The sequence below is a fragment of the Poromitra crassiceps genome, assembly GCF_964638095.1.
Source record: "Poromitra crassiceps genome assembly, chromosome: 3".
Lineage (NCBI taxonomy): Eukaryota > Metazoa > Chordata > Actinopteri > Beryciformes > Melamphaidae > Poromitra > Poromitra crassiceps.
Window position 1 is genome coordinate 21,227,657 of NC_139625.1, and position 23,728 is coordinate 21,251,384.

At 42.3% G+C, this 23,728-nt stretch overlaps 1 protein-coding gene across 2 annotated transcripts; it reads left to right on the top strand.

The window, feature by feature from the left end:
- The first annotated feature begins 17,528 nt into the window (after positions 1–17,528).
- On the top strand, positions 17,529–23,248 carry spry2 (sprouty RTK signaling antagonist 2). Of its 2 annotated transcripts, none has more exons than XM_083633745.1 (2): positions 17,529–17,743; positions 21,120–23,248. In XM_083633745.1, exon 2 carries the CDS (start codon positions 21,168–21,170, stop codon positions 22,230–22,232), a length of 1,065 nt encoding a protein of 354 aa, XP_083489871.1. In that variant the 5' UTR covers positions 17,529–17,743; positions 21,120–21,167; the 3' UTR covers positions 22,233–23,248. The 2 variants fall into 2 exon arrangements, with proteins under 2 accessions (XP_083489871.1, XP_083489872.1); XM_083633746.1 differs by having other exon boundaries at positions 17,529–17,732.
- Positions 23,249–23,728: the final 480 nt, after the last annotated feature.

Sequence of the window (23,728 nt, forward strand, 5' to 3'; positions counted from 1 at the left end):
GTTACCGTTCAATTGTATCTTAGTATTGTGGTAACTTTTAAATCTTTCTTTTAATCTTTGAATTGGCTCTTACTTCTTAATCTTTAACTTGAAACCTGCCTGTCATGTTACTGTCTTGTACTGGCTGCATTGTTCTGTATTGTCATGTTTGTTGGTTTTTGTGCTATGTCATGTCTCATTTTCTCTTTGGACTGCGAGCTGCTATACTGAATACCTGAATTTCCTCACGGATTAATAAAGTACTTACCTACCTAATAGGTCCACCTCGATGGCAGTGTCCGAACTGGTTGAAGAAATCTCGACTGCAGTTGACAATAAATAATTCATGGTTGGGGTCTTCATCTATCTCAAAAAAGCTTTTGACACCATTGACCACAGCCTTTTAATGAAAAGAATTGAGCGATATAGCATCAGAGGAATAACCTCGACATGGTTACATAGCTACCTGGAAGACCGATTTCAATATGTCCATATGAACAATGTTGACTCAAATTTATTAAAAGTGACTCACGGTGTTCCACAAGGATCTGTATTGGGTCCAATATTGTTTATTTTGTATATAAATGATATTTGTGATGTGTCAAATCTGTTAAAATTTATTTTGTTTGCTGATGAGACCAGTATATATTGCTCTGGGAAACATCTGGAACAGCTCTTGATTGCAGTGGGAAGAGAGTTAAAAGTCCTTAAAAGCTGGTTCGATATCAATAAATTATCATTAAATCTGAGCAAAACAAAATTCATACTCTTTGGGAACTAAACTAAACTAAACTAAATTGGAAAGCACACATCAATAATATTAAATCCAAACTGGCCAAAACTACTGCAATCCTTTACAAGACAAAATAACTTTTAAACCAAAAATCATCTTATTTATTGTACTGCTCGCTCATAGTTCCATACATCAACTACTGTGTGGAAGTTTGGGGGAACACCTACAAAACAAATATTGATCCAATAATCAAGCTACAAAAGAGAGCCATGCGAATTGTTAACCATTCAAAATACTGCGACCCAACAAACCCACTCTTTATTAACCCATTGATACCTGATGCAGCATTTGCGTGTATATCCCTCATTTGTGTGTGTATCCCTTTAAGACCGCGAACCACGATACACACACAAATGCTGCATCAGGTATCAATGGGTTAAATTAAATACCCTTAAATTTGAAGATCTAGTTGACCTCAGAACCTCCATTATACTATACAAGGCACATACCGTAATAACCTTCTTCCCATCTGCATTCAGAAATTGTTTTCACCCCGAGTCAGCCGGTACGAACTAAGGGGAACCTGCATGTTCAAACAAATGAGAGTAAGAACAAACTTTAAAAGTAGATGTATCTCTGTCAAAGGTGTACAACTATGGAATAGTCTCTGCGATGAGTTAAAATTGTGCAATTCTATATGTAAATTAAAAAAAATGTTTAAAGGTCCCATTCTGTGCAAAAGCTGTTTTTACTTGTAAATGCATATATACTGCTGTCATCCCTCCCTGTAATGAGTGGTCACAAGCTCAGAACTGCCACAGTTGGATGTGTCCCTATCCAGCTTCCCCCTGCAGTCTCCTTCAAGCCACACCCCCAAACGCTCTGTTCCCCCAGACGGGGTATCGGGACGTCACGATGGTCCTCAAGCATACTGCGCGGGTCTCTCTCACACAAGCTATCTGCACCATTTTGTCTATAGCCACAAAATTAACACTTCTAGATGGGACTAGGACGGCTTTAGCTCAGGAGGTAGAGCGGGTCGGCCAATGACGCAAGGGCTGGCGGTTCGATCCCCGCTCCCTCCCAGCTGCTGTCGTTGTGTCCTTGGGCAAGACACTTAACCCCAAATTGCTCCCGATGGTGTGTAGGCACCCTGCGTGGCAGCCTGCCGCCATTGGTGTATGAATGGGTGAATGTAGACTATCTACTCATTGTAAAGCGCTTTGGATAAAAGCGCTATATAAATGCAGACCATTTACCATTTTACCATTTAGATGGAGCGACGCCAACTGTACGTGATCCAGCAACTGCGGAGGTGCATTCGGTAAGTCTAGGCATTTTGAGATGTCCTCTTTAGCGTAGCAACGTTAAATTAGCGATAGCGTTAGTTGTGGACACAACCCAGCGTGCTGGTCCACAGACGCTAATATGATTGGCCACTGGGAGCCTGGGGCGGGCTCTCCCTCAGCGGCCAATGGGAACTGTTAGTTCTGAATATATTATAGAAACAGACCATTCTTGGGACGCAACGAGATGAGGAAGGGACAACTCCGTCACAACAAATGGGGTTGCTATATTTTCGACAAATTAATCCAGAATCATGTTTTATGGACCAGAGACACACGTTTTTAAGAGGTTACAGCTGCACGAATTGGGACCTTTAAACTAAGAGCACTTAACAAATACAAAACCCTAGTACGATCAAGTACTTAAATGATGTCTTGGACTATTTTCAATAATGAAGACTACTTAACAGCTAACGCCCAGTTCACGTCATATCACAGTGCACGCCCCCTTTCTTTGAGGTTGTATAACCCATTCATTGTTAGGCTCGCTTTCTCTGATGTGGTCTCCTCACCCATTCACAGTTTGCCACACATGTGGCAATAACCAATAACCAATAACCAAACCATTCCTCTCCAGCTGATCCCAATCACCTAATCAGCGTAGTATATCAGGGTCCATGTTTTGTACTCTGTTTGCTATGTGCTGTGTATGTGCCATATGTCATTCTCAGTTGCTGATCATCATCCTGAAGCAGTTTTTGCCCCACCTCCTCCCCTGACCACCACCATCGTCATGACTCCTGATTGAAGAATTCCCTATGGGGGATTTCCTATCCTATTCTTCACTGACGACGCCCTCATCATCTCAGGAGAGCGTCATATCATGGAGTCATACGCCAAAATTAAATTGTTGTATCATTAAAGACTTGTTAAACTTTCTATAGTCTCTCATGATTGAAAAGCTATCATTAGGGCTAGGGATGTTCATTTTGAACAATTTCCATAATCAAAATTCTGGAAAATTAACAATCAATTATCGATTATCGATAGCGTAATAATAATATATATATATATATATATATATATATATATATATATATATATATTTTTTTTTACTCTGGTCTGGTAATAACGTTGCGCGTTCTCGGCCAGCTATAATGGAGATGCCGCTGTGTAGTAAGAATATCAGACACTAGCGCTGTGGCCAGGTAAACAAACATGTCAGGTTACATGATCTAAGGCAATCAGCGTCTTCCAGCTTAGCTGACAGCAGAGTCAAACCAGCCAGAAAACTAGAGACTATATGAAGCTCCACCTCACGTTAGTCGGCTGTGCAATGGAGTGGGGCGAGGAGGAACGAATTCCACCCAAACCTAGTCCGGGAAAAAAAAAAAAAAAAAAAAAAAAAAAATTGACGTGATCTAATTCATTCCTCAACGATCAATTATCGATTATCGATAATTGATGAACAACCCTAATTAGAGCTTCTACGATCTATTGCAAACTTTCCTTCTCGTTGTTTACTGATTCTTGCAACTATCTTATTTTTTGTTTTTTGATGTAATGACATGTAAAAAAGGGTAGGCATTCATAAGCTGCGGCTTCAGCCTACACCTTTTCGGTCTCCTATATGTAAACACACATTATTACTGTAATGCATTCATGTGAAACTGACAAATTGACTGAAATAAATTATTTATTACTTACTCAACTACACGTTTTATCATTTATGATGCCCATTCAGTGTCATTCAAAGCTGCGCAGCTACATGACACATCATTCAAAAGTGATCAAATATTGATCTCAACCTTTCATATAGGCCTAACGAGAAACACCAAGTCACAAATGCAACCCCAAAGATAGCAATAATCCTACCAGCCTATAATCAGCGGCCACACACACACACACACACACACACGCACACACACACACACACACACACGCACGCCAGTACGGATGGCTCGTCATCACTCGTCATCACACATGAAGATGTTTGATCCAGCATCCACAACAGCAATCAGATAAACAGGAGAGGAAGAGAGAGAGTGTGTGTGTGTGTGTGTGTGTGTGTGTGTGTGTGTGTGTGTGTGTGCCGTTGTGCACGGAGATTTGTGGTTTACGAGCTTCATTTAGAGCCAGATCAATAGAGACAGTCGGCGACATCATACGGCTAGCTTCCGCGTTCAAACTTGGCCGAGCAGCAGCCAGAGTGACTGACATATAATTTTGACCCGCCCACACACACACAGATAAACTAATGCCAGTAAGCCCACACAGAAATCAACCAATGCCAGGCAGGGTCGACACAGAGCCGCCGTGCCGACCCTGGCTCTGCCCAGGTGCCGTCTGAAATACACAATGTAGGCAATACGCATGCGCAGACTTGTATGAAGGCCTCGTTGGAGGGTAAGGTACTGCCTACCCTCAGTAGGCTACCTCTGTGAGGCCGGAGAGGTCGTTAGAGCCGGGAAGATGAGTGTTCGACTGCTTTGAAATGCACAGCAATAAAAGGTCAGGTACACAATAGATTTCAACAGATTTAAAATTAGTTTGACATTTTGAGCAAAAATAACACCAGGACCATAAAAAAAACATAGAATATTTAGGAAAAAGTATATATAAGCAAATAAAAAATTATAATTAATAATAAAATTAATAAAATAATACAATTTTCATTTTGATTGGATTATCACAGGGTACTGACCGCACATCACTGCACTGACTGCTCCCACTTTTCTTGAAAAATAGCTAAATCTTGCTTCACCCAAAATGTTATTCACATAAGACTATATCCTAACTAAATCATCAGCCCGAAAACCACCGAGAAGGGTCTGGCTGCAGACACACTGTAACCTCCACCCTCCGTAACTGACAGGAAGTCACGTGACCTCAGCAGCGGAAGTTTTGCGTTACCTCCAATCAGAGCCTCCAGTTCTCCAATGCCAACCGCCAAAACTCCAGTAGGTGGCGGTAATGCATTTTTTTATTTTTTTTTATTCAAACAGACAAGTGTACATTAGAACAGACATGTGCTCATGTAACCGATGTGTTAATTAGTTTATATTTCACCAATAATCCTTTTTCATTTTTGTCACTGTTTTGTTGTTTTTCATATGTACACCGTTTCTATACTATTTATTTTGGGGACTTTTAGTTTGTTAACTGTGATTTTGTTATGTGACCCTTGACACTTTGGCGATGTCACTTCCTGTTTTGTTCCGGTCTCGCGGGCTTTTCCTCAGCCTTGCTGAGGAGAGGTAAGGTTTTCCAACTAAGTGCTCCCACGATTAGCATGCTAAAATGCAGTAGGAACATAAGACAGGGACACAAGCTTTCGTGTACAAGTCGTTAATGCTGTTGTTTATTATCACAGAGTTTATTTCACTGTGTGGACGTATGTTTTATTGTGTACAGCTCTGAAGTAATGTGCTAACGATCTTAAGTTAGGTTTGACTGAAAGCACATCTATGGTTTCTCATGCGGTTCGCTGCTGTCCCCTTTCTCCTTAAAGGTGTCTGAATGAGAGCCAGGTCGAGTTGCTGTACTCATAGTAATCTGTTTGCACACAGGTATGTGAGCTCCCCATGTCATTTTGTGTTGTTCATTTCGATTTTATTTTCATTTACTTGGTGTATATTTGTTTATTTATGTTCCTGTTCACAGTTTAAGCTACTTATAAAATATAAAATATTGCCGCTGGTGGGTGGGGGGAAAACATTCTATTTGTAAATTGTAACTATACGATCATTGTCATAATGTATGTTGTTTTATTGTTTTATTTGAAGACTAGCTTTAGTGATCTGCAGAGCAAAGCGATTTACCCAGTTAACCGTCTGGCCATTTGACGTTGACCATCAGTTTTTATGTTGGTCAGAGGTAATTTTCTACTTAAGCTTGATGTCTTGGTCTGCAGTAGTTGTCCAGTTGCCAGAGGATAGGGTGACCAAAAATATCTTTAATTGGGACAGAGCACACAGTTATCCCTGGTCAAGAAAGGTGTCTGCAATATTTTCATTTTGTGATTTACATATGATTTTATGAATAGGCTACTCTACAGTGTAATGTAAGTACAGTCAAACAACTGTTTCAGATCCAAAAGGAACAATGGATGGAGGAGATTTGGAAGAAACCAAAGCTCAGAAATGATGTCCAAATTGACTGAGTGACTGTAAAATCTGTATATAATAACAATGTAGCATGGCAATAATGAAAATAAGTAGGTTAATGAGTGTGTGTGTGTGTGTGTGTGTGTGTGTGTGTGTGTGTGTGTGTGTGTGTGTGTGTGTGAGAAATAGAAATGCATCGTGGATCCTCTGGCTGGGCCCACGGGGCTGGTGATGCGGTTCGGGAGAGAGATGAGCCGCAGACAGCAGCGCTTGATCGTCAGCTACGGGGAGTGACCCCGATGCATCCATCCATAATAAAGGAAGGAAATGGAATCGGTTTACAGATCACCAAATACACACCTTTACAGTTTGGTTGTCCTCTGTGCCCAAAGTTCCGAACCACACGTAAACAAACGATAGCCTACAGCGTCACCTGGATAACCACACAGAAATATTTGTGTGTAGTGGTGGTGTTTCTTTTAACCCCCCCCCCCCGCCCCCATTAACTAACTGCCATGTATTCTTTATTGATGTTCTGAAATGTGAACTTTTTTAAACACTTAACTCATAACTGTCGTTTTTGTCTGTGTCATTCACCCCAAAAATGGTGTATATTTGTTTATTTATGTTCCTGTTCACAGTTTAAGCTACTTATAAAATATAAAATATTGCCGCTGGTGGGTGGGGGGAAAACATTCTATTTGTAAATTGTAACTATACGATCATTGTCATAATGTATGTTGTTTTATTGTTTTATTTGAAGACTAGCTTTAGTGATCTGCAGAGCAAAGCGATTTACCCAGTTAACCGTCTGGCCATTTGACGTTGACCATCAGTTTTTATGTTGGTCAGAGGTAATTTTCTACTTAAGCTTGATGTCTTGGTCTGCAGTAGTTGTCCAGTTGCCAGAGGATAGGGTGACCAAAAATATCTTTAATTGGGACAGAGCACACAGTTATCCCTGGTCAAGAAAGGTGTCTGCAATATTTTCATTTTGTGATTTACATATGATTTTATGAATAGGCTACTCTACAGTGTAATGTAAGTACAGTCAAACAACTGTTTCAGATCCAAAAGGAACAATGGATGGAGGAGATTTGGAAGAAACCAAAGCTCAGAAATGATGTCCAAATTGACTGAGTGACTGTAAAATCTGTATATAATAACAATGTAGCATGGCAATAATGAAAATAAGTAGGTTAATGAGTGTGTGTGTGTGTGTGTGTGTGTGTGTGTGTGTGTGTGTGTGTGTGTGTGTGTGTGTGTGTGTGTGTGTGTGTGTGTGTGTGTGAGAAATAGAAATGCATCGTGGATCCTCTGGCTGGGCCCACGGGGCTGGTGATGCGGTTCGGGAGAGAGATGAGCCGCAGACAGCAGCGCTTGATCGTCAGCTACGGGGAGTGACCCCGATGCATCCATCCATAATAAAGGAAGGAAATGGAATCGGTTTACAGATCACCAAATACACACCTTTACAGTTTGGTTGTCCTCTGTGCCCAAAGTTCCGAACCACACGTAAACAAACGATAGCCTACAGCGTCACCTGGATAACCACACAGAAATATTTGTGTGTAGTGGTGGTGTTTCTTTTAACCCCCCCCCCCCCCCCCCCCCCCGCCCCCATTAACTAACTGCCATGTATTCTTTATTGATGTTCTGAAATGTGAACTTTTTTAAACACTTAACTCATAACTGTCGTTTTTGTCTGTGTCATTCACCCCAAAAATGGTGTATATTTGTTTATTTATGTTCCTGTTCACAGTTTAAGCTACTTATAAAATATAAAATATTGCCGCTGGTGGGTGGGGGGAAAACATTCTATTTGTAAATTGTAACTATACGATCATTGTCATAATGTATGTTGTTTTATTGTTTTATTTGAAGACTAGCTTTAGTGATCTGCAGAGCAAAGCGATTTACCCAGTTAACCGTCTGGCCATTTGACGTTGACCATCAGTTTTTATGTTGGTCAGAGGTAATTTTCTACTTAAGCTTGATGTCTTGGTCTGCAGTAGTTGTCCAGTTGCCAGAGGATAGGGTGACCAAAAATATCTTTAATTGGGACAGAGCACACAGTTATCCCTGGTCAAGAAAGGTGTCTGCAATATTTTCATTTTGTGATTTACATATGATTTTATGAATAGGCTACTCTACAGTGTAATGTAAGTACAGTCAAACAACTGTTTCAGATCCAAAAGGAACAATGGATGGAGGAGATTTGGAAGAAACCAAAGCTCAGAAATGATGTCCAAATTGACTGAGTGACTGTAAAATCTGTATATAATAACAATGTAGCATGGCAATAATGAAAATAAGTAGGTTAATGAGTGTGTGTGTGTGTGTGTGTGTGTGTGTGTGTGTGTGTGTGTGTGTGTGTGTGTGTGTGTGTGTGTGTGTGTGTGTGTGTGTGTGTGTGTGAGAAATAGAAATGCATCGTGGATCCTCTGGCTGGGCCCACGGGGCTGGTGATGCGGTTCGGGAGAGAGATGAGCCGCAGACAGCAGCGCTTGATCGTCAGCTACGGGGAGTGACCCCGATGCATCCATCCATAATAAAGGAAGGAAATGGAATCGGTTTACAGATCACCAAATACACACCTTTACAGTTTGGTTGTCCTCTGTGCCCAAAGTTCCGAACCACACGTAAACAAACGATAGCCTACAGCGTCACCTGGATAACCACACAGAAATATTTGTGTGTAGTGGTGGTGTTTCTTTTAACCCCCCCCCCCCCCCCCCCCGCCCCCATTAACTAACTGCCATGTATTCTTTATTGATGTTCTGAAATGTGAACTTTTTTAAACACTTAACTCATAACTGTCGTTTTTGTCTGTGTCATTCACCCCAAAAATTCTGACAAGAGGATGCAATAGGTGTCATTGTGTGATTGTGTGTGTGTGTGTGTGTGTGTGTGTGTGTGTGTGTGTGTGTGTGTGTGTGTGTGTGTGTGTGTGTGTGTGTGTGTGTGTCTATATATAGCCTAGATATAGATATATATAGATACCAGTATTTAAATTGATTAAGGTGCTATGGGTAACATGTATGTAAAGGTGTGTGAGTAAATTTTCCTATTATATAGCCTATGTGTTATTGTGATTTAGTCATTTTCATTGGATACTATAATTTTTTATTGAGTAATTAAAAAAAATTGAAGGGTCCAATATGAATGTTCTATTTACACGTTTTGGACAGGGCGATGTGTAGTTGTGTCTGTCTCCATGGCGACCAATCATTCTGACTGTCACTTCTAGTTATATATCTTTACTTTAGAAATGCTATCCATAGCACATTTACTTGCTAACTTCTTAGTTGTATATATGTATAAAGCCTTTTAAATCCGTGTTACTTAAAAACAAGAAGAACTGCCGACGTCATGTAGGCTACTTCATTGGCAAAGTTGCATTTATATGTTCGTTGTGTCTGTTTAACTTCAATATGTCAATAAACATTAAAAAAATATGAACTTCCGCTGCCGAGGTGAGGTATGTCAATAAAGATTTAAAAAAACATGAACTTCCCCTGCGGAGGTCACATGACTTTAAAAAAGACGAACTTCCACTGCGGAGGTCACATGACTTTAAAAAAGACGAACTTCTGCTGCCGAGGTGTGTCAATAAAGATTAAAAAAAAAAAACATGAACTTCCGCTGCTGAGGTCACGTGACTTCCTGTCAGTTGCGGAGGGTGGAGGTTTCCCCAGTGGCTGCAGCCAGGTACTCTTGAAACCACCGGCCCACAGGCCACACACTGCCTAAAAAGCCACCGCAGAGTAGCAGCGAACCCCGTCACGCCGTCAATGCAGAGGATTGATTGACAGCTGCGGCCCATACAGACATCAGCTACGAGAGAGAGATCTCCAACATCTCTCTAACGAGCATTCACGTGAGAACACCCCGAGCCATTCACATACAGTCCATCAGCGAAAGACCCAACAAACAAATCAATCAAAAACACTCAGTCCATTTCCAACGCATGGAAGGAATAGCTACGCCAAACTCAATTTAAAATTGCGGCACTTTAAAGCCGGCAAAGCAGCATGAAAGTTTGATGAAACAATATTATAAAGCGCTGCTTGGCGGACCATTTACACGCCGAATTTACCAGGAGAGCCGAATAATCTCACCTTAATTGACTGACTTACTTGAACATCCGTCTGTCTCACCATGCAGCCCCCAGCCGTAACCTCGCGTCACAGCCTTTGTTTTAATACATGATCCAACCCTGGATCATCCATCAGCCTGTGCCAGCGCGTGCCGCGTGTGGTCTTGTTGCACCCTGCAGTCCCTCCAAGTAAAGCTCCAAATGCGTTCAGTTCACGTTGTTTGTTAATGCAACTAGCTAACTTTCTGCACAATAAAAAACGAATGGGAAAATGTAATGTGCTACCTATCTACCTATCAGTCATCACAGTGCCAGTCAGGCCAGGGATCTACTTCCTTGTTAGGTTCATGCTGGCGCCTCAATCTGAAACCCAGTTGAAGATGACATTTTATTGGACGAACACTTAAGTCAATCTTATGGTTGGTTGTTGATTGGTAGGGCAGGCTAAGGCTCATCTGTTGTGAATTGCATGTGTTTTTCGACCAATCATAGATTAGTATGCAGGGCCGCTGCTGGCCATTTGGGTGCCCTAAGCGTAATTGTTTTACTTTCAATAACTGTCAAACGAAAGACTGCAAATTCATTAATTATGAAGGATACTAGTGTATCTCACATTACATTACATGTGGCAAACAAACAATTGTTAGAATTACTGTACATGTCAGCAAACAAGCGATTGTTAAACTGTACATACAAGCAGGGGCGGACTGGGATCATAATTCAGGCCGGGCATTAGATACCAAGGAGGCCAGGCCGATACGGGTCGACGTGCGTGCCGGCGTCCGAAGGGCAGCGGCGAAAAATTTGGGCTGTTTGAAGCCCAATTTGGGCCGTTTGAAGCCCAATTTGGACCGTTTGAAGCCAGATTTGGGCTGTTTGAAGCCAGATTTGGGCCGTTTGAAGCCAGATTTGGGTCGTTTGAAGCCAGATTTGGGCCAGTTGAAGCCAGATTTGGGCCGGTTGAAGACAGATTTGGGCCGTTTGAAGCCCAATTTGGGCCGAGTTCAATTTTACAATGAGATGCACCCACTTTAACCCTGAATAAAGTAATAAAAACACTAGTAAACCAGTAGGCGGCGCCTGGCCTGCTGTTCAGTGAGTGGCCTGACTGAGGGCACCAAAAAAAAAAACACATGATGCCCTACGCAGTCTGCATACTCTGCGTAATGGGGTGCGGCGGGCCTGTTAGTATGAGATAAATTAGAAAGGAAATCTGCATGGCACCACACTGATCTTTCCATCAGTGCCCTACAGGTGTCACTGTTGAAGCATTTTAAGAATATCATGAATACCATGAATTTTATTAAGAAAAAACACATTTGATTGATATTTTATAAAAAAATATATATATATTATTATATAAAATCCCCAATCTCTTCTAAAAAATAAGGGAGGCTCATCCTCCCTTGCATACATTAATAACCTCCATTAGGTATATTTTCATTGATTTGACATCGCCAGCAGCAGGAAAACTCAAAAGGTAAATTAATAGGACGAATCAGTGTGACGTCACTTGCCACCCAGAAATGCGGAACTCCACGGCAGTTAATAGTATGAATTGTGCCAAACAAACGTTAATATCTCAAAAACTATACATGACATTGCTTATATTTTGACATTCTGAGTGAGAGCAGAAGTAGCTCAAGAGTTTGATTAGATTAGATTAGATTCTTTAATGACCACACAGCCAGGCTGGTGGAATTTGTTTTCAGTACAGTTCATACGTAAGCAATGGTCCAACATTAAACATCATAATACATACATAAAACACAATAACAGTACACAATACAGTCATAGCAGCAGTGATATGGGGGTTGTTACAGAGAGTTCAGTGTCCTTATAGCAGTGGGGAAGAAACTGTTGTTGTTGATGTATAATATATGCATGTCGTGTTAAGGTTGTGTGAACTGTCGCAGTTTTTAAAATGTAAACAGAGTTAACTGGCTAGAGTCAGGCATTCAAGCCTCGCACCACTTGGGCTCCGTAGGGTTCCATTGCCGTTGCCACCCAGTGACGCGGTTTGTTTACCAAAATGCTGCTCGGCTGATCCCTCGTTTAGCAGCTGGGAAGAGAATCATTTGTTTGAAAAAAGAGGGAAGTTCTGAAAGCTCCCCTCCCATCAAAGTTAATTTGCCAAGTCATACTCTTGACTTAATTAAAGTGACCTCTCATAGTGGTACTCACAACTCAATAGCCCGATTTCATAATTATTCTGTCTGGAATTGATCAGACAGTCTATTACTGAAATAGAGGGGAAAAGAGGGTAAGTGTCCAGTAGAGGAGAGAGAGAAAGATCCAAGCTCTCAGACATAGTTTTTACTGAAACCCTACCGGTACTTTTGTCCCAGACTAACTGGACATTAGGGGTGTTATCAATTAACATCATCGATGCAATGTGAAAACATATATATCGTCATCTTTAAGATGCACCTTTATTTTGAAATTCCCATGGCGTGTCTGTGTGTCACCATTTCCATCCAAGCTTTCTTTTCTTTATTCAAAATAATAGTTTTTCATTTAAATGTCTGGAAATCATATCAAACCATATTCTAGTTGATTTTTCTCAGTTGATATACATGTATGCTGATTGTGTTAAATGGGCATATTGTCTCATATCGATCGCAGGCCCATGAATGGAATTAAATCGTATCATGGCAGACTTTGTGATATCAACAAATATCGTATTGGTGTCCAAAGAATCTATGTAATATCATATTGTGATGAAACTTGTGATTCCCACCCCTACTGGACATAGGCTAATTGGTCATCTTAGCTTTAGTTTGGGAACAGGTCTCAAATTTTGTGGTCTGTGTGTAGAGTCTGACTTTTCAAAGAGATGCCTGTGTGTGTGTGTGTGTGTGTGTGTGTGTGTGTGTGTGTGTGTGTGTGTGTGTGTGTGTGTGTGTGTGTGTGTGTGTGTGTGTGTGTGTGTGTGTGTGTGTGTGTGTGTGTGTGTGTGTGTGTGTGTGCGCGCGTGCGTGCGTGCGTGCGCGCGTGCGTGCGTGCGTGTGTGTGTGGCCACACTGCCACACTGCTGACATCTTCTGCCAATGACCTAATAAGGTACTTGCCTTTGGTTTTCAAAAGGAGATTTGGTTTATTTTATTTTTTTACATTTAACTTTTTTTTATCTCTCTCTAATTTGGGGATCTAATTCCCTAGCCATTTCTCCTGTACAACAACAGATCAGTATCCAGCTCGAATCAGTTCAGCTCATTCCTGCAAAGCATGCCCGGAACTTGGGTGTCATGATTGATGACCATCTAACGGTTAGATGGTCATCAATCATTAGATTCTAACCTTTAAGGAGCTGCGAGCATGTGACTTTTGTTGCTCCGTCATGCCGAGGAAGATCAGACGCTATACATGTCACCGCCTGCCGCACATCTCCTATATAGTATAGCCAGAATGCAGCAGTGTAACCACCCCAAAAGAGCACATCACTCCACAGTTCATATCCCTCCACTGGCTCCCAGTCGCTGCCCACATCAAGTTCAAGTCCTTGATATTCGCCTACAAAGCAGCAACAAAAACGGCTCCGGCCTATACCTGAACTCACTCAAAGATGATGGGATTCAAGCAAGATGGCCCAATTTCAACTCACTTCCTGCCATTTTGTCATGTGGGTTTTGCCCATGGTTTTCTTAGGAGACTTTCAGCAGGTCTGAGTCAATGGTTGACCACGGCCATTTAGGAGACTAAGCTGCTAGCGCTTGTTAGAATTGGCAGAGCCTGCGGTGACCCATCTATAGTTATATAATATCTATGACTCACTCATTCAGGTCTACGCTCCCTCCCGCCCGCTACACTCTGCCATGGAGCGGCGCCTGGTGCTGCCACCAGGCCGAGGCCCTAAAGGGCAGTTTAAAGTACAGCGATTTATGATGGTCGCCACGGACCATGATCATATTCTATCATCGATGTCCCCTAGCCAGACTCTTCTCTTCTGTGCTTCCTCGGTGGTGGAACGAATTACCAAACTCCATTGGATCTGCAGAGTCCCTCTCAATCTTCTCACGTGATGGACTGTGGAGACTGTAGAGAGGGGGGGAAACTCTATCTGGCTCTATGCACTGCCTTTGACTAGAACCTCGCTTGTGTTGTATTAAAATCTCATGTGTTGGTCGCTTTGGATAAAAGTGCCAAAAGGGAAATTGTAATTGCAATTTTAATTGGTCCTATTAGCCTATTTCACTTCCCACCCAATTTTGGACCCATAATTAGTGTCTTGCTTGCACCTGTGTTACTTCCTGCCTTTTAGACACAAAATGGATGAATTGGGTGCGAAGTGAAATAGGCGAATTCCCTTGTAATTACTCATTAAACATACCAGCACACTCACATATTCACTCGTGCATACGTGTGCTTTCATTCATATAAGACATGTCAGCAAGCATGTGCGTTTGTGCATACCGGTATAATTGTGTGTAAGATAGATGGAGTTAATGGATTTAACTACAAAATTACAAAATCAGTATATCCGAAAATTGTAAACAGTTTTGCAGACATTAATTTAGTTTGACAGGTATTGAGAGTTGAATTGAGTTAAGTTGTGGACCAGTGATGTCATTTGTGCATGAGTGTTCCTTTAAGTTTCCTTTAAGTCAGGGGTGCCCAATGGGTAGATCATGATCTACCGGTAGATCTCGGGCCATCAATAAGTAGTAGCTCGCAAACAAAATCCAAAATGTATAGCTAACTCAGTGTCTACAGTATTTAATACGTCATTGGCAGTCAACCGTTGGATTATTTTTGACGTATTAATACGTCAATGGCAGTGAACGTGTTAACATGATTACAAACTGTTAAATAAATAATAGAATACTCTTAAAATGTGCTAAATATGTACTTGGGGGGGGGGGGTCAAGGGGAAAAGAAGTAGCTCGTGAGTAGTTTTATATTTTTTAAGTAGCTCTCATCCTAAAAAAGTTTGGGCACCCCTGCTTTAAGTGTTCCTTTAAAGAGCATGGTGCAGGTTAAAAAAATCTGAATTTATATTTTACTCCAAAAAGCCAAAGACCCCCCCCCCCCCCCCCCCCCCACACACACACACACACACACACACACACACACACACACACACAGGCCCCCAGGGTATAAATATGGAGGAAAAGGTGGAATTTTATAAATGGGTGTGTGACATAACAACAGGAGTGACATCACAAGAGGAGAATGTTCTGCTGGGGCTGACACAGGGATGCAGAGGAGAGTGAAAAAAGGTGACAGATACCAGGACAGACATAAAACCATTCAGAAATCCTCATATTTTGGGCTGAAAAATGTGACTGTCACCTAAAGGTGACTAGTTTGCATCCCTGTGACATCACAAGTGTTAGTTCCATGAAATTGACCAGTGCCCCCTGCTGGATACAACAACTAGTCTAAACGCAGCTATGTGTGATTGAAACGCCCCCCCAAAATCACATTGCTATATACCCCTGCAATGTGGTCTCCAACCTGCACCATGCTCTTTAAGATTTCGAGGGAACAGAATGGACTCAGCGGAAACTGATAGAAACTGTCAGAGCCAGCACTTGAGACACACATTGTTGCTCCCAAATATTGAAAGTATTCTGCACTTATACTTGTCAAAAGGAACAAAACTCATTTTGGCTGCTGTCTCCGAGTCCGGCGACTCTCAACCTTATAAAGATCCTTGTCAAGCAGCTCCAATCTGCATTCGGCCTGCAGTGTCAGGTGAGTCTCCACAAGAGGGCGCTGCTCCACAATTATTCACAACATGGTAAAGTTGAGATGGTGTTGCTAATTGGCTGTATCAATTCCCATAACTTTTTCTAATAGATCTATAATTGCAGTCTAGCAAAGAAGCTAAAATAGTAGAAAAATGAGGATTGAGTTTTGCGATGGGTTTCCCAAAAGCATATCCATACTGTGATTAAGCTTGTTCCATTAAAGTCAAAGGTAAAGGTAGCAAGATGAGACGCATTAAACGTTCTCCTTTGCTATCAACAAGAACTGCCTTCTCCTCTATCTCTCACTGCCTTGCTCTGTACTAAAAATAAACAGCTGCTGTTTTGTCTTGATCAAGGACTTTGTTTGTCTTGGGCTTATCTTTGGCTCAGATACCGGTATTAAATGTATTCCCAGGTCCAAGATAAACTGTGTTATCAAATCACATGTGAACAACAAAGATTTGTCTTTGTTGATGATCTGATACCGCTTTTAAACCTAAAGGCTACCGTTCTACACGTAGAATAAAAACAGGTGTGCCATTGTATAATGGTGCCAATGCTGCAATTTGGATAGATTTGCAAATTCTTTATCAAAGAAAACACTAATCGTGATTCAGTCTCGGCCTTGTTTTTGTCTCGATCTGACTGTACCCTGCCAGCTCATATCTGCCTGAGAGACCAGATAAAATAGTGCCTGCTAAAATAAAAGGCTGGAATAGAAAATAACAATAGAATAGAATAGAATAGAATAGAATAGAATAGAATAGAATAGAATAGAATAGAACTGAGCCTTTTTTCGAAGAGGAACTTGTTTCTACGTGCTTTTTTCCACCTTGTCTAGCGGGGGACCCCGCTCCCCTTTAGAATAGAATGTGGGATACTTTGTAGCCTACATAAAATAAGTGTGAGATAGCTTATGAGTATGAATGATGTAGGCTACTTGTAAATTAACTTGGTAAAGTAGCCTGACTTGTTTCCAGGAAAAGCATTTGCCCCCTTCTGAGAACTTCCCCTCATGCTAAATTACACCAGTTTAATCCTACTTAGCATAATGTGTTTAAATACTGCATTGACTGTGCACTATCACCCCAATTATGCAATTACAATTTCAGTGACGATGATTAAAATAAAATCCCCTTTAAAGTCAAAAACTCTCCCAGTGCCGTATGTAACGAATTACTGTTTCGGGGGTGAGTGTAACGTAACGTTCAGTGTTTTTGAAAAAGCACCATGTAACAAGTTGATACTTGATCCCCCCTGCAGCCCCCCTGGCTCAGCTGCTGTAGCAGGCAGCAGGCAGCAGCAGTGTGATTGATCAGACTGGGTGTGAATGGCTGCTCTCTAACAGCCAATGGCTGCGCACCGGATGCGAGATATCCGCTGCAACAACAAGCGCTCTGTTCCCCTCCAGCTTGACGCCATTTACAGCCCAAATCCCGACCTCCTCTCCGGAAAGAGGAAAAAACAAGCCCCAGAAAACACATTTGCAGCCCCTACAGAGCCTTCGGACTATATCGACGTAAAAACTACTTCTGCACCGGAGTTTTTGCTCATTCGCTTTCCCGTTTTTTCTTCCTCTCCAGGTTGCAAAGAGAAAAGTGGAGTGACTAAAGTTAGACCCCGGGCTTGATTTGGGGTTTTCTTTTTAATGCCTCGTGTTCTGTCGCAAAACATGGGATCTACTTCTTGGTGTTTGTTTTAATGAAACTGCCCCCGCCTGCTTGGAAACTTTCTCAATGGATTGTACCGATGGCTTTCCTGATTGATTTTTGAATAGGGAATAAACTTTCTCAATTTGGATTTATTTTTCCGAAAGGGGGGCTAAAGTGTTGAGAGGTGAGAGCACGGTAAGTGGAGCCTTTTGTAAAACCGAGAAAATTGGTAATCAGCTCAGCATTTTGCAGCTGTACTGCGGTAAACAGCCGCTCCATGAACAGAATATCAATTACGTTACTTCTTTAATGCGGCTCTATTTTCAACCAAAAAAGAAAAATAGTTGTAGCCTACTACCTAATTTTGCACGCATTTCTGTAACACTTCTTTATCTCATTTTCTCCATTTAGGTGTGCTGTTAGTAGCCTACGTCTGTTGTTGCATTCATATTTGTTCCATGGGTTGAACAGAAAATGCTGTCTTGATTTGGACAGACTTTGAACTTTTATAGCCTTGGGCTTTTGATGAAATATTCTTATTCCAGTATTGAAGGCAGGTGTTTTTTATTCCGCTATTTTAAAATGACGTGATAAACCTCAATATTTGGTCCTATTGCCCATACATTTGATTGGCTGTCTTACTATCTACATTATTAGGAAGGCATTGTGTCCAACTTGGCACATCGGTTTGGATGTGCGTGCGTGTGCACACACACACACACACACACGCACACTTCTCCCTTCCACACGCTGTCTTCTCTCTCTCTCACACACACACATACACCACACCTCTGCACATTCATTACAACTTCCTCAAACATGCTACACAAACCTAAAAGTCACAGTTTTGTGTCAGAAGCAACATGGAATACAATTCTTTATTTGGCCATGGTATGTTTGCACATACAAGGGATTTGACTTGGTGTGGTTGGTGCAGCTCGTTATGTTGGTTGGTGCAATCACCTTGTCATTTGTCTGCGTTTATAGGTCATAGCTTTTGCCCTTTTAAAATATATATCTTGTCATTTTCAAAGTACTGATGTCATGTTTTTAGTACTGAAAGTTATGCCTCTTTAAGTTGAGACTTCCCTGACCCCCCCACCAACATAGCTTGCATACAGTCAGGGATTGCAAACTAGTCACCCTTCGTGACAGTCACCTTTTTCATCCCAAAATAGGACGCTTAAATTAATGCTTTTTAGTGCTTTTGTGTCTGCCCTGGTAGATCTGTCACCTTCTGTCACCCAGACCGTGCACTTCCACCAGTAGCCTACTGTAACATCATCACTTCCAATTATAGCTATACTAATTTGATGAAAAGGACTTGTAATCAAAGTTTATTATACCAACATTTATATTTTTCATATTCAAATGCATTAATTCTTCCATTCAGATGACACCAGAAACATTGCTCTAGCTTTAAAACAGCCCGCTACAGCAATTAGATGTGTACATCATCACCCAAATATGTAATATTAATCAGATTAGTAATGTTGCATGAGCAATGTGCATCCTGGATATAGTTTGTTACAATAGCATTAGCTCAAATGCTAATGTTAAACTGTATGTGGATGGACAATGCTAACGCCATTAGCGCCATGTTCTGGGATGTAGGCCTACAGTAAAATAAAAACAGATTTGGGTGGTCTACTCTAACCTAACCAAAAATGTCCGCCTTGTAAAAAAAGACCCAGGGGCCACACTGAGTGAGGCCGGGGGCGGCCCGCGGGCAGCCAGTTGCTCACCCCTGATTTGGGTGGATCTCGTATAACGTAAATTCCCATGCATGTTCAAAGATAATGTTGCTTCATTTCCACCTATTCCCCCCGCCCTCGCTGACCTTGAAGGCACCACCCACACCTAATCTGGGCTCTTTCATGGTCTCCACTTTTATCTCGTCTCTCATCTTCTTTTCAAGAGCATCACAAGATCACATGTGTTCTGATGAGGAAGGTTGCTGCCCTGCTGGGGGCCATTTGTCATGCAAGAAGCCAAGGCAGTGAAGGCACCCCTGGCTTCCCATTGTCATTGAAAGGGTCACACCTCAACCCCCCCCCCCCCCCCCAAAGACAGCATTTGAAAGCTAATTAGCACTGGGAAGGAGTTTTAGTGGCTACTGTCAGTTATACCCAACTAATTTAACCCTGATATGCAGGTCAAAACAAAACGCTACACATTTTAATACATTCGGTGAGTGCATAACGAGCGTGTAGGGCCATATGATTTCCGCAAAATGGAAGAAACCGACGGAATCATGGAATTTGGTAATAAAAATGGAATCAACTCTAAAACATGGAATACTTCAGAAATTTCTGAAGTTGGTAAAAGTAGGCCTTATTATCAAAATAAGAAATAGATCTAATGATCGTAGTAACCTAAATGGTTTCATAATTGTAAAATAGGCCTAGAGAAATTATTCCGTTTTTGATTGGGGTGTTTTGAGAGGGGGGATCGGCCTTGCGTGGGACCCTTACTGCACCTCACAACTTAGTTTTCACCTTGAGAAACATGTCGAAGAGTCTGTCTGAGAGACCCAAGTCATCAAAAAATTAAAAAATATCACTCATAACCCCTAAATTAAAATTTAAACGGACAAAACTGAATTTGGAAAAAGTAAAACTGATTTCATATGGCTCTGGCGTATTCTTTTCATATTGTGAATTTTGCATCCTATTATGTAGATTTGAGTTTGCATTAACAGGGGACATAACTTTTTCAAGCTGGCAAATGATCTAAAATGTACACGTATGGCTGAGAAAGCTTACATCTTACTTACCTTCTAAGTTATTCTTCATTCAAAGGAAACTTTTAGAATCACTCTCGCCTTGTATTTGTTGCACCTGGCTGCGACCTGTCTATTTGACCCATATTAGTTTTCAGCAAGGTAGCCTATTCACCTCCGCAGCAACGCCATAGATAAAGCATGAACTTTGATCAGCAGGGCCCATATTCATACAGGCTTTCTGAGCACGGGAGTGTTGATATAAGGTCTCTCCTCTGTCCATACGAACATTCAAACTCAAACTCATCCACTGTGGCCATATTCGGCCCTTTTGTAAGAAACTTAAGATAAAGATTTGGTAAAGATTTGATAAGTCAAGTCCATTTTTATTAGTTGTGGAGTTTCCTTTCATAGCTGAACTGCCGTTATCACAGCGGACCAGGAAGTTTGCCTTCACAACTGGCACGGCAGCATCTATATTTAGGCATGTTATCAGTTGTAATTGACATGATACAGCTGTCACATTAGACATTTTGGCAAACAACTATGGCCAAACTCATGTTTTCATTTGTTCAGTGTGGCACTGACATGGATTCATATTCAAATCCCACTCTATTGTAGTATCATCCACAAACTGTAAAGGCGTCATCACCATGCACCAATGCCTCAAAAAGTTCTCCATATATCTCTGACCGTGTCGTAATAAAAATGTCCACCTCTCTCGGGAACTAAGCTGTATTTCTTATGCCTGCTTTACATAGTGGTGTTCATTTCCTGGTGATTTGCATGGAGTGGTTTGCATGGCTCGTCACACCTGGACTCATACAAATGTGTCCGTTTCTTTGGCAGGACTTCAGATGTGTCCCATGCCAGCCAGAGTGGCCCTGCAGTCCCACGATGGAGTCCAGAAGTCAGAGCGACAGCGACGGGGGAGGAGGACACCACGGCTGGCCGCCGTCATTGACCGGCTTGCTGGGCACGCCGCGTGACGATGGGAGAGCGCAGCCTCAGCCTCCCCACGCCCAGGATGGTCCGCCGGAGCCTGGACCGACCACGGGGCAGCCTCCCCCTGCTCCCGCAGTGCTATCCCTGGATCAGATTCGGATAACCCGGAATAGCAACGAGTATACGGACGGGCCCACGGTGGCCCAAAGGTCTCCTGCCTCGCAGCGGACTCAACAGAAGAGCGAGCTGGTCACGTCGCCGGCTCCGCGGACCAATGAGCAGCAGGAGACTCGGGACGAGAGGCCCAATAACCTCCGGAACTTGCTACCGTTGACCTCGCGCGGCGACGCGCCCACCTCCATCTCCCCGAGGGAAGGCGTGCTGCGGTCCTCCAGTGCCGAGGACTCCCAGAGTAGTGTCAGGACCAGCGTTGGCAGCACCTCTTCGAGCCAGAGGCTCCTCGGCAGCCCCGGCGAACAGATAATCAGAACCCAGCCGAAACGCTCGGACGTCAACCCGGACGAGTTAAAACCTCTGAACGATGCTTCCGGGGCCGTCGTCGCGGCGGCCGCGCCGGGGGGCGGGGGAGGGGACGGGCTGGCGGGCAAGCACTCGTACCGGTGCGAGGGCTGCGGCCGGTGCCGGTGCGCTGAGTGCAGTCGCCCGCGGGCGCTCCCCTCGTGCTGGACGTGCGGCCGGCGGTGCATGTGCTCGGCGCAGAGCGCGGTGGAGTACGGCACGTGCGTGTGCTGCGTCAAGGGGCTCTTCTACCACTGTTCCAGCGACGACGAGGACACGTGCGCGGACAAGCCCTTTTCGTGCGCGCAGTCGCACTGCTGCGTGCGCTGGGCCGCCGTGTCGCTCCTCTCCTGCCTCCTGCCCTGTATCCTCTGCTACCTCCCGGCTAAAGGCTGCCTCGCCGTGTGCCAGTGCTGCTACGACCGGGTCAGTCGACCCGGCTGTCGCTGCAAGGACACGAGCCCGGGCCACAGCGAGGCGGTCGACAAGCCCACGTAGACGGCGAGGGGAAGGGGCGTGGCTATGTTTTGGGCGTTTGTGTTGAAATGTAGAAGGATGGAAAGGTAATGCCTCCATGTTGACTGAATCGATCCACGTTTCAACCCCGTAGTTGAGAAGTTTGATTAGAAGACTGGTTTTTGCTTGTGATTTTTCATTTTCTTAATTTCCCACCTATGGTTCTGGTGTACCAGTTCTGGGCAAAGATATATTCAACAGTTGCCTCATATTGTCACCTTTTCAAAGTGACAGAATTTGTCCTTGAGGTGCATCCATTGCCAAATGTAAGCGCTCCACTTTATTCAAGTGTATGAAAACATATTCAACTACTGTTCTGTCCAGGTCACATCCTCCAAAAAGGATTTCTTCACTCAAGTGCCCAGATATTGTTATTGCAATGAGAGTCCCAATTGATAGCCCTTTTTTTTAACATTTAATACAACTTATATGCTAAGAACAGACTCTTGTTACTAACTGTATGTAAAATAGTAATTTCAAAAAAGTATGTAAATTAGAAAATTACTTTCTGAGAGATCTTTTATTTTTGTATATATAATAATAGTTCAACTGTGAAAAGGTTTTCTGCCATACCAGAGGCACCTTGTTAAATCCACACACACATATATATATATATATATGAATCAGTATATTTCATTCATACAATGTTGTACATTCACTGGAATGTATGTCAATCATTTTATGTAATTTACAAATGAAAAATCTTATCCCTTCTACTTGTAAATTGTACAGTCAGTGACCTTATAAGAAAACTTTATTTTCTAATTTCAAGTCAACATTGTTTAGTGTAAAGTTTAAAAAATATATATATATATTTATTTGAAGGTTTATTATTTTATAATAAAATATTTATTTTGAGAAAGCATTGTTAATATGCCACCCTTTTTGGGCTATTCTGTAGTTTCTCACTGCAAGGTTGAGGTGACCTGTAGGAGTGTCAAAGCTGGATGAATAGTTCATTATGAATTAGAAGACAAATATATTAACGTTTGAAATTAAACCACCTTGAAGTCTGACGGTTTCTTTTTTCCTGTTTATTTCTGCATTGCACTGTCCACCCTTGTGTACTTTTTTTTGGGGGGGGAGTATAGTAATTTTACAAACCTCAACTCAGAAGTGACATTCTGATTTAGCAGCCTGTATAGGCCCATTTCACAGCAACCGTTTTGAGGTGGTAAAGCAGGATATAAAGCAGCTGTAACCGATACATTTAATGATGGTTCCAAATGATGATTTTAGGTGTTCCAGTGCCAGGGCCCATCATCAATGTTATTGGTTACACCTGCTTTACCACCTCAAAATGGTTGCTATGAAATGGGCCTATACAGGCTGCTAAATCAGAATGTGCATGGTTATAGAGGTTAAATTAGCATGCTCTCAGAAACTTCCGGGGCGGGGGGGGGGTATTCAGATTTGACCCATCTACACATTGTCTATAGTTCTACTAGGAGCCATATGTTTAAAGTGACATTTTTCAC

Bases quoted from the DNA above. Each gene is read 5' to 3' on its own strand.
- spry2 (XM_083633745.1), top strand. From the start codon at position 21,168: ATGGAGTCCAGAAGTCAGAGCGACAGCGACGGGGGAGGAGGACACCAC.